The sequence below is a fragment of the Apis dorsata genome, unplaced genomic scaffold (genome assembly GCF_000469605.1).
Source record: "Apis dorsata unplaced genomic scaffold, Apis dorsata 1.3 scaffold_52, whole genome shotgun sequence".
In the NCBI taxonomy this organism is placed as follows: Eukaryota; Metazoa; Arthropoda; class Insecta; order Hymenoptera; family Apidae; genus Apis; species Apis dorsata.
In genome coordinates this window covers 855,620-868,031 of record NW_006263353.1, presented here as the reverse complement: position 1 = coordinate 868,031, position 12,412 = coordinate 855,620, and the positions used below count along the sequence as shown (strand labels likewise).

General features: G+C 26.9%; 1 protein-coding gene across 2 annotated transcripts in view; it reads right to left on the bottom strand.

The window, feature by feature from the left end:
- Positions 1 to 12,412, bottom strand: part of LOC102678661 (syndecan) — a 181,773-nt gene that overhangs the window by 24,536 nt on the left and 144,825 nt on the right. The window contains exon 1 of one of the 2 annotated variants that reach the window (XM_006609074.2): positions 10,154 to 10,231. The exons of the other annotated variant lie outside the window; for it this stretch is intronic. Coding sequence (XP_006609137.1) covers positions 10,154 to 10,177 — 24 coding nt within the window. The 5' untranslated portion in view covers positions 10,178 to 10,231. Of the gene's footprint in view, positions 1 to 10,153; positions 10,232 to 12,412 lie in introns of those variants that run through there. 2 annotated transcript variants of the gene reach the window in all.

Below are 12,412 nucleotides of genomic sequence, written 5' to 3'. Positions count from 1 at the left end.
AAAAAAAAAAAAAAAAAAAAAATTTCAATATTCCAAAAACTACTCCATAACAAACGAAAAATAATATCTTTGAATTTACATCTTCAAACAATTCAACTTCAAACTGACCAGTCACCAGGTATCGTTCAAGCGTGAAAAGAATTGGAAATGAAAAGGATCAACCAGGAACACTTGTATCAAAGACACCTGTGTCTACGTTTCGACGTTTGTCCTCTTCCCCAGCTTCTTCTCCTCCTCGAAGACTATGTACTCTATAGTTTCCAACCCCCTCGACTGGATCGATCCCCCCCTCTCCACTTTGATACGATGGTTTCCGGCTCGCGCGACGGAAGTCGAGGTCCTCGCGTGTCGGAGATGCTTGATTAATTTATCGCTCACTCGCCACTTACGCGATTGCGTGCGCGCGATTTGTTACGCTCGAGAGGGTGGCAAAAGATTCGAAATCACGCGCCAGTAGAATATTAATGAATTATTGCAAAATATTCGATGGTGTAATAATTATACATACATACATATATATATATAACCTAACCTAACCTAACCTAACCTAATATATATATTCGATTGTGGATTTTTATACATTTAAGAATATTCGATTATTCGAAAAAGATAATCGAAAAGTTATTTTTTTTTTTTTCACGATGGAAATATATTCGATAATTATTTGCAATGGATATTTCAATCATTATTGAGAAATGTTTAAATGAACAACTATCATGGACAATTAATTGTGTTTTTCGTTTCATTCTTATGTACTTTTTTTCGTCCATCGTTAGAAAGTTACATGATATAAATTTTAATCCTTGGATTAAATCTTTATAAAATTTTTCAATTTTTTTTTTTCATTTAAGGAATTTTTTCTAGTAATTTTTAATTCGTCCATGCTGTAAATAAGTCACGTTAAATGCTTCATTTCTTTGATTATATATTGGCAAATACAAATAATTAAGAATAATTAATTATATAATTATAAAATTTTCGATTTTTTCCTTAATTAATTTTTTTTATTCGTTTAGTTTTTTATTATATTATTATTTTATATTTAATTAGTTTTTTTATTTTTTAGTATTATTTATTTCTTAATTAATTTTTAAGAATGTCTAAGAATATTTCAACAAATTAATTATTAAATTTTTTTCTATTTCATCTATATATCTATTTTCTTTTAGTTATAAATTTCTATTTCTTTTTCAATCTATTTTTTCTCTAGTATTAATAAATTTTTAAAAATTACCAATTCCAAAAAAAAAAAAATAAATAACCGAGAATATTATAAATAATATTATGAACGAGACAAAGAACTTTTTCTCCTTCATTCAATTTCCTTCAACATATAAAATTAATCACATTTCCAAAATTCCCAACGTTTCGAGAAAAAAATCATTAATCATCCACTTCTGCTTCCCTCCAAGATCGAATTAACAAATACACGCTTCCAAAAGTTGGATCCTCCATTCTTCCAAGTTTCACAAACTCTCTTCCCTTTCCTCAACTTTCCAATAGCCTTCGTAGTAACGTGGAACCGTCTCAAAACATATATATTCGTGTCTCACAGACACGAACGCACTTTTCCAATTCCGGAACAAAGAGGAGGAAAGTCGTCCGTCGGCGGAAGTCTGTCTGAGAAGGAGCAATTATCGCGACGTATTCCAGACACCGTCGTTCTTATAATTTCAATGGGGCCAGACACGGGTACGGGGCCAAGAAAATTCTGGCCAAGACTCTTTACGCGTGGTTCAAGTCGAGCCAAAATCCGGTCGTGGTTCATCGAAATATTCTGGAACCTATTCCACGGGGATCTATGAATGATACGTTTGTAAATATGATAGTGAATAACCACGAGAATTGGCTTTATCGTCTTTATCTTTTTTTATTTTCTTTATGGATTAAGAATGATATAGTGAATGATATTCCGATTTTTTATTTATTTGTGTTTCCTTTTGTTTTTGGGGATGATTAATGTTGATTAATTATATTCAATTCTTCGTTTTTTTATTTAACTTATCTTTTTTTTCTGCGTCGCAGAGATAATATAAATTTCTAAAAGTTATCAATTCAGATCAATAATAAATGTAACGTTAGATTAATATTATTTTCTTCGCTATGAAATTGTATGTTAATGACTATTATATATTTTTAGAAATATGTATTATGCTCCAATATTCTTTATTTTCAGGGCAATAACGATAGAGGGCATGAATTATCGGATCGTTTTCTATTTTCTTGATTTATCGTGTTTAAAGAGATATATTTTTTTCGTTGATAAATTTATTGACATTTGGAAAATTTTCTATTTTAATAATAATAAAAATTAATTTAACCTAGATTTTTGTAAATATCATTTTTTCTTTTAAAAGAATAAAACTTATCGATTAGATAGAAATGAAAATGAATCTTTATAATTTGATTGTTTGTTTATTTATTTATTATTCTATTTTATTATCATTATTTCAATTATGTTAAAATATGAAACATTGAACAATTATTATACATAATAAATAATTTCTTCTATTTTTTTTTTGTATTTTATCTTTTTTTATTCAGCTCATGATCCCTATCAGATCCTTTTAATTTTTGTTTTTTTCTTTTTTCCAATCCTCTTATCGTGTGTTCTAAAGATATCTCTTTCCTAGCTTTGGTTTCTTCCTTCTCTCAGCGCTTATTCCTCTTTTGTTCGCTTCTTATGTAATTTCTAGGTTTAAGTCGAAGACTTAGACGTTGCGAAAGTCATCTCGAAGAATATAGTATTCAAGAAAAGTAATAATAGAATAATGATTGTACAGATGATAGAAATTAAATTATTGTGAAATGAACGCATCACTATGCAAATTTGCAAAGTTTATTTAATTTTTTTATATATATTTCTTTACAAACGCATCCATTTTATTCATATAAATTTATTTTTCGAAAAGAGAGTAAATAATAATTTAAATATTTAAAAATTCTCATCAATTTTTCGAAAAATTCCCCATCTCAACACTATCGAAATATTGGAACGAAGTATTTCACTATTTATCTTTCGACAAATCCACGTAGTTGGCTAATTTTGATTTTTATTTTTTAAAAATTTATCATAATGAAATTGTTACATTCCTTTTCCTATCTATTTTTGTAAGTAATCCTTAACAAGATTCAACATTATAATAATATATTTTAACAAACACATTTTGCTCTTCACTATTTAATAAATACACTCGACCCTTCCATATCGCGTTATTGGTTCCTGCACTTTATTTTTCGCGTCTGTTGTACCATTTAATTCCATTTCCCAGCTTTCACGGTTTAACAATTACCTTCGTCGAAAAGTCCAGGGAAAATTCCATTTTTTAATTCGATTCCTCCCCTTCTTCCCCTCCCACCCCCTTTTTTCCTCGTAACGGCATCAACTGGTAAATTTCAATCATCGATTTCACGGAATTTCAAGCTGCCTCGTTCCGGGATTCGCAACGTTTACGCAGCCAATTCCGGATTTTAATGGAAACCGATGATTACGTACGATGATTAAATTAATGATTCAGCCACGTTTCAACGTTTAATCTTGTAACGGCGATTTCAACGGACTTCAATACCAGCGGCAATCTAGAATGGTTAGGTGTTAAAATTATTTCAAAAAGTTTTGGTCTTGGATTCAGAAAATTCACGGATAGATTTATTATTAGTTTTATGGATCAATGGAATTCACTTAATCGTATTATTTGTAACTAATCTCATCTCTTTATATATATAGGATATTAAAGAGGGTGTATTATTCTAATTGAATTGAATTTAATACCTCTAATTCATTATAATTGTACGGTGAAATTCTAGTATTGAAATTGATAATTCGAGCGTTGTTAATTTCATTACGGCAATGCACCAATTACTAAATCAACGTTTGGTGGATATTACACTTAATTGTCCCCTTTCTGATTTGGTATGCTACAAATACTACGGATTATATTGTGTAACTATTTTCCATTTGGATTAAATTGATCTTAATTTTCATTTGTATTTTTATCGTGTTTCGATTTGATTAAAATCTGAAATCCTTTTTCGGTTTTGTATTCAATTTTCCATAATTTTTGTTATTTATATGAATCTTGAATTATTAAAACGCTTCAACACGATAAAAGTTGATTCACTTCTATTTTTAACACGATATGTACAATTTTAATTGTTTTTATTTTTTTATTTTCTTAAATACAATTTCTTTTGAATTGTTCAATTTAAACAAACAAATAAAGAAATAATAAGTTTCTAAGAAAATAATTTGTAATATTTTACATACAATGTGTATATATCAATCAATTTTTTGTAATTTTATTTCTCTAAAATTTTAAGCATATGGAATTGATTCTAAACATTAAATTATTTTTATTTTTTTTAATACAGAACAATTTAGTTAAAGCAAATTGATTTTCTGATTAAAATTAATAAATCAAAAAATATCTTCATTTTTAATTTTATATCATTTATCGCATAAAATAAAAGATATAAAACAATATTTTTAAGGTTATGTTTCACTCATCTTTTATTTCTTTTCGATTTTTGATTAATTGCACGAAATAATAAATAGGATGCAATAAAAATCGAATATGAAACGTAAGGGAATATTTCAATTATCGTTTTTTTTCCTTCTGATGGAAATTTGCATCGCGAGACAGATCTATTACGAGGATAAGTGTGATCTATTCTCATCCATTTCGCTGACCCCGGTGAGAAAAGACACGTTTCGGTGTCCTTGCATTCTGTTCAGCTTCAGGATCCGGTGAACACGTCCGTCTTCCATTACGATAAGAAAAATATATGGCCGGATCGCGGATACATCGCCGATTTATTTCGCGAAATAAGCAGAAAAGAGCCTCCCTTGTTCGCGGAAAACTTTCGTACCGATCGATCGACATTTTAGGTTTTTTAAGTTAGTTTCTATTTTACACTGTCGGTAAAAAGTTTGGTATTACCAACATATTATTCCAAATATATAAATCCAAATATCTGAAAGATAATTAGATTAAAATTCTTTTACTTTAGAAAAGTAAATGAAATTACTATTAATATTTGTAATTTCAAATTAATAACAAAATTGAAAAAAATGTTTGATACGAAAAGAAAGGAATATAATTCTATATTTTTAGCTGATATATATATTACACGAGATAAATGTAATAATTATTTAAAAAAGTAAAATTAAAATAAAGTTGTTATGAAAAAAAATTGTTATCATTTGATCTAAGATTAAAAATTTAATATTTTTTATATGTAAATATCTCGTTTTTCTTTACAAAATATTATCTACATAGAATAATTTTGAAAAGTATTTTAAAAATAAGTAAAATTGAAATAAAATAGAGAAAAATTATTAATATTCATTTAATAATATTTTAATAACTTATAAATAGATTTTATCTGATAAATACAATTTTTATAAATATAAAGATTCGATATTATATTTTTATTATATAGTATTAATCCAATAATTCACTTAACATAGACTAACACTGTCACTAACAAAGAAATGTTCACAATATTAAATAAAAATTAAAGAGACTAAAAAAAATGAAAATTGACAAGGATGGCTTTTGTTATGAACCCTGTAATTCTTGGCAGCTTTTCTATATTCTTTAATATATAAAATATGTGAAATATTTATGAATATTTAAAAATATATTTAATAAAACATGAATTAAAAATTATAATTTTATATTCAATATTTATAAACAAAATTAATAATTTAAAAAATTTTCAAACAATCAATTCTTTACTACAAATATATTTTTCTTACCTAACATTAATTTCAAATTTATTATATTAACTTTTCTCCAATTACATTATATGTCAAAACGATTTTTTTATTTCAACAATAGAACGAAATATAAATTATTTCAACTCGAATTCATCATACTCCAAAATTATTCTACAGTTTTCCATCATTCTCGAAATTTATATCACCACGTTCCAATGCAAATACAATTCGATTACTACTCAATAATTAATATAATAATTAAACCTGGAAATAAATGAATAATTCATAATAACGCATAACTATCCCAACGAATTTATTAAAATTCGTAGCTATTTTTTAAAAAATGTCCCAAAAATGCAATAACAGAAATTTTCTCTCTCAATAAACGAAATAACCACTGTAATAACATTATATTGACTTTAATTGTTGCTAATTTTACGCCTGTAAAGGATAATGGCAAAATGAAGGGTGGTTCGATAATATGGAACAAAAAAAAAAAAAAAGAAAAAAAAAAAAATGCAGAAATTTCCAGGTTAATCGCGAAAGAGCATCGACTCTGGTATTTCTTGCTATTCTCCTCATCTGAGCGTTAACCTTTTCGTTTTGTTACATAAGCCACGGTGAAAGTAAGGAACGTCCGCCCGATTCTAATTACGTTATACAGCACGGCACGATAATTTTTCAGTCGATTATGAAATCGATCGATCGATTTCTTTTATAAATGAAAGCAATTTGTTATTGTAAAATTTCCATTAACGTTGATATTGAAAAAATTTTTTCTTCTTTTCTTTTATAATGTAATAGTATTTTTTTTTTTTCAGAGTATGATAATTTTTAGATAGATATTTAAATTGATTGTCATAAAATTTTGATTTGCTTTTTTCTTCTCTTATAAATATTCAATGATTAAAAATTTTTTATTCTTAATGTTGAATAAATGAAGATTTGTTTTATTTTATTTTTTTCCATTTCCTTGAAGATTGATGAGATCATAAATAAAAATTATGATATAACATATTATCATTTTATTACTATTCTTTTTTATTTTATTTCTTTTTAATGAATACAGATTATTATTTTTCATTTAATTTTTTCCATTACCGCGATGTTTCGATTATTAAATGAATAAAGATTGTTATATGTCAAATTTACATTTGTTTTTCTCTTTTAAATGGAAATTTTCTCTATTCTTTCGTATTACTTGGCAATATGAGAGATTATGAAATGATCGAAAATTATAATAAAAATATATTATGCAGAATTTGTTTTTCTTCGTTAATGGAAAATGGGAAATGGAAATTTTCTTTCTTCTCTCGTATTACTTCGCCAATTCGATTATTAATATTATTACGAAAAACGAATAAAAATTTTAATAAAAATACAGTATATAAAAACTTTTAATCTGTTGAAATAAAGAATATTAGATATATCCATAATATATTGAGATAAATGCAATTTCAATGATTTCTTTTTTATACCATATAAAATTCAATTGTTCATAGAATATTCCATTAAAACATAAGTTCATTCCACTTCACAAATATTTGGATGCCGGGTATACATCATAGATCACCCAAAATCGATTAATTTACAATTCACTGTGCACACACATATTTCTCCATGTCTCAACTTCTGGAAAAGTAAACTCATCAAACAAACATTACACTATGCATTATTAATTACAAGGATCGTTAAAATTCTTATTAATAATACAACGATTCGTACATATAGGGGCAGCAACACGATCGATTCGTTTATAGTTTATGCTCTGTTATTCTTTGTTATTATTGATACATCTTCTCTCATATCGTTCTTTTGTTCCTGAAATTCTTTTCCACACAATAGCGCATTCTTCCATTGTTTTTTTCTTTTTAAACATTTTTTTAAACACTTTTTTTCGACAATTTCCCTCATTGCGAAATTCATTTTTATCTATTTATTTTTATAATTTCTTTTTTTCCTGCCCTTTTTACACTCTTCGAATTCTTATTAATTTTTTCGCGTTGCTTCTATTTCTCAAAAATTCGAAAAAAGGAAGGAATAAAAATTAATACCTAATCTATTCTTCTCTTTCCTTCCATTTCATTTTTCCTTTCACATTTTCCTTCAATTATCATTCCACCATATATCGTTATCTTTTTACATCATTGTCAAACACGATTTTAACACGATTCAAAATTTCCTTCGAACGATCATTATTCCGTTTCGATTCGTTCCGGATGCATGTATGCGAGAAGTTTTTCGCGTGAATAAAGCGATTCGAGCCGGCTGAGAGAGGGATAGAGGGGCGAGGGAAGGGAGAAGAAAAAATGGGTAAGGGAGGGAAAAGTTTTAAAAGTGAGCGGAAGTCGCGAGAGGAAAAAAAAAAAAAAAAAAAAAAATTGAATTTCCACCGCGCAGACGGCGAAAAATTCTCCTCAGACTGAACAGGATTTCGTTTCGAGAGGGAGGGAAGATGGAAAATAGCTGATGAAATTCGTGATAAGTTGGAGATCATCTCTTTTTTTTTTCTTCTTTTCTTTTTTTTTTTTTATTGAAACTGCGCGGAATATCGGAAGAGGATAGATAATACAAATTGGTAGAAGATTAAGAAAATTGAGAAGCTAAGCTCTTATTGAAAAATAGATAAATTATTCATTATTCCATTATTGGAGATCTAAATGTTTTGTACTTTAAAGAAAATGATAGAAATTCCTTCCAGAAAATCGAATTAATCGATAAACTTTTTCGAAATTCGAAAAAGTATCCAAGAAAAATTTAAGTAATTCAAAACGGAAAATATTAAAAAGCAAAATTAAATTCTAAAAACGAAGAAAAGAAAAAAGAATATTGAAGAAAAAAATTCGAAAAGATGAAATGAATCGACATTTTCCTTTCTATACAAAATATTAGAACATATTGTATAGAGTGACGAAAATGTTTCAATTTTTCGACCGGAGATGTTATTTCGCGGTCAAAAACCCGTAAAGCGCGACAAAATGGCGGCCGGTCGAAAGCATTGAAACTCAAATCGGACGATTGTTCTCCACTGTCGGTGACAAAAGCATGCTTTCGAAACAGTTCAGATTATCGTATTTGCGAATTATGCGGCTGCTGGGGCAACCATGTGTTCGTTAATAGCGAGTAATAAGAGAGGTTGGGGGGAGGCTGGCAGCTGGAGAAACGTTTCTGGGAATTATAATTGGCATTTCGAGCGTGAAACGCGATAAATAATGTATGGTTGGAAAATTAATTAATATAAAAGCACAGTTTAGTTCGACGTGCAGTTTCTGGTCATCAAATTAGGGGAGGCCATTTAAAATTTTATTTCGTTTTTTCTTTTTTCTTTAACAATTTTAAAACTTTGATTATAAATCGACCTCTGTAAAATATTGTGAAATAGATAATATTATTTATTATATTTTACACGTTTAATTTTGGTATTTTGAAATTGTCATCAGTATAATCATCAAAATACTTGGGTATATCTTTAGGCGAAAGATTGAAATAAATGATAACTTTATATTAAATAATTCCAATTAGAGTGATAGCAATAATAATTAAAAGCAATATTTAAGAATTATATCTAATTTCTATTATTTTATCTATCCTTAATCATCAAATTAGTTGAATTGGTTACTAAAAATTTTTAATTATTTTTTTAGTAAGATTGTAAGTATTCAGACATTCAATATTTATCAATGTTTCAGAATTGTCGACAATTTTGTGAACATTTAATAATTGATAATATTATGTTAATATTTATTGAATGTTTTTTAAAACTTTAATGAACTTCAATATTTATTAAAGTAAACGATAATTTGAATTTTTTTGTTTTGAAAATTTATATGAATTGTTGTTGAATTTGATCATATTTAATGAATTGTTTATATAAAAAAGGGATAAAATTATCAGAAATTATAATGAAATTATAATGAAATAAAATTAATATTAAAAGGAATAATATTAAAAAAATTAAATTTCGTTTCCTTCTTCTTGTTGATTAAATTCTCAGAACTTTGATTGTATTTTAACGATCGGGATAAAATGGTAGACAATTTCATAAAATATGAATTAATATGGAGAAATTTAAAGAAGAAATTATTTTACAAAGGATATTTTGACGAATATTGAAACGAAACGAATATGAAAATAACTAATTTTATTATATTTTTGTAATCATTCATGGAATTTGTTATTTTATCATGAAGATAGGACACGCGTGTTTCATATACATTAAATTTCATTCATTAAATTTATATTATCATGCATTTATTACAATGTAATTATGGCAATGTTCTTGTTAATAAAGCACATTAAATATGAACGACATTCTCTTGATTAGAGACATGCTTTGCGTTCTCAAAATTTCGATATTTGAATATTTCATATAAAATTTTGTTTTAATATTTAATAATAATATAATCTTAATATAAATAATAAAATAAAAACCTCATGTTGGATATGATATATCATCAGTAAGCTGTTGGTATGCTATATCCTCATTTTTTATCCATATATTTATCTTCCTTGCACTGCTTACCTAAACAAATGAAAATGAATATTTTATTAAATATTTTTTCAGAATTGCAAATTATCATACATTATGTAGAAAATATTGTATTATAATTTAAATTTAAATATTTTAGTTTAACTTTTAAAGTTATATTCATATTTTTAATATTTTAAATTGACCAAATTAATAAAAATCTCTTTTGTCAATTTTTCCTTACTTTTATAGAAAAAAGTATAATATTTTCTTATTTAAAATAAAGATTCTTTTGTTTTAAATAATCTTTAAAATATCGTTAATCTCCAACTCGTCGTAAGCAATATTTTTTCATCAAATAAAAAAAAATATATATCAACAATTTTATTTTAAAATACGATTAAACTCTATTAAAATTAGAAAAAAAAAAAAATATAAATCTGATATTCCAATTAATAGATGAAAGCCTATTAGAAGCGCAGAATCCTACGCTTTAAAATGTTTTTTCGATACAACTTTTGGTTCTCGAGATATCGTCGTATAAAGAAAAGAAAACTTTTAATCGTTTATATCCGATTAAACTCTATTAAAATTAGAAAAACTTTAAATCGTCATAACTTCGAAGATAATGATTTCCGGTTAACGAATAAGTGATCATTGGAAGCGTGAAACCTTACCCTTTAAAACTCTTTTTTATTCATCTTGAACCGACTTCTGGTTCCCAAGATATCGTCATGTAAACGAAAAGATAATTTTTACTATCTTGTCTTTGTCGCTTATTCTTTTGCTCGTACTTCGTCTCGTTAACCTATCCCTAACTGCAGACAAGTGGAAAGTGTACATATTTCTAGGAAAAAATATAAGTCACTAGATCCATTCATAATCTCTATACTGTCGTAAACACTATAAATACTTTGATTTCAACAACCAATTGAGATATCGGGATAAAACAAAAATTGATTTCAATGGTTTCTTCTATTTCTTAAATGAGTTTTGATGACAAAATTTTTAATTTTTTCTTACACTTTTTATTCGTTGCTATTATAATACGAACTATATAGAGAAATAATTTAGCATATATTATATTTATTTAAACACATTGTAGCTTAGATTTCGTAACACTTTTCCATTTCGATAAACTTCAACTTCTTTATTTTAATAATTCGACGCTTCGATCGATTTTATTATATTTTATTATATTATTTTTCGTGTATCCGATTCACGAGTCGAAAATCTTGGCGGATTCATTCAACGACGACGTGGCATTATTCTATAGGGAAGATATTCCACCACGAGTCGGGGGATGATATTGTGCTCATCCGTGGGGGGTTGCGCGACGTTTCATAAGACAAGCCCGCCGTGTCAGCCGGCGTATCATGTTCCTCCATACGCTTACTTACGTGTACCGGAATTTAGACTCGAGGGTAATGATATCACAGCCACCCCACTGACACACCACCCTCGAACGTAACTTCTCTCCGGGCTTTATTCGTCTCCTGTTCGCCTTTCTTCGGGGGAAAATGCAATCGTTCTACGTGTCGTTGTACCCGGTTCTACGAAGTTTTTACTGGGTCAACGACGTAGAGATAGGGGAGGTGTGGGTTTAAAAGATCGTATCGCGTTGGATCTTTTGTCTGACGGAGATAGAAGCTCATTGAAAGGTGATTGTGAATTAGATCGACTCATGATAAATTTGAGAAAAATTTACGAATAATGTAAGCTGATGTAAATTTCACAATTAATATCCTGAAATTTGAAAAAATTTGTTTAACCTCTTCTATTGATAAATAAAGCTTCAATTAATAATTCAATAATATAATTTTAACATTCAAAAAGGTCTTAAAAAATATTATTAAAAGTTATATTAATTATCTCATATTACAATTGTTGATTATTTATGCTCATAATATCTCTTTTATCAATAATATCTTTAGATGCAATCCGAATTGGTTAAAAAATATAACCAAAAATAATAAAATTATTTTACGTTGAAATTATTGAAAATTATATTTATATAATCAATTTTATAAACATAACAAACATAATTTCAACTTACATATATAATAATTCACCTTAAAATCACTTTATATTTTAAAATAACTTAAATTAATTAACTTAAATTCATACTGATTTCGAAGATACAATCAACCAAAGACTAGAATATTCCATTGAATTAAAATTATTAACAATTATTATAATAATTGCAATAAATAAAACTTCTC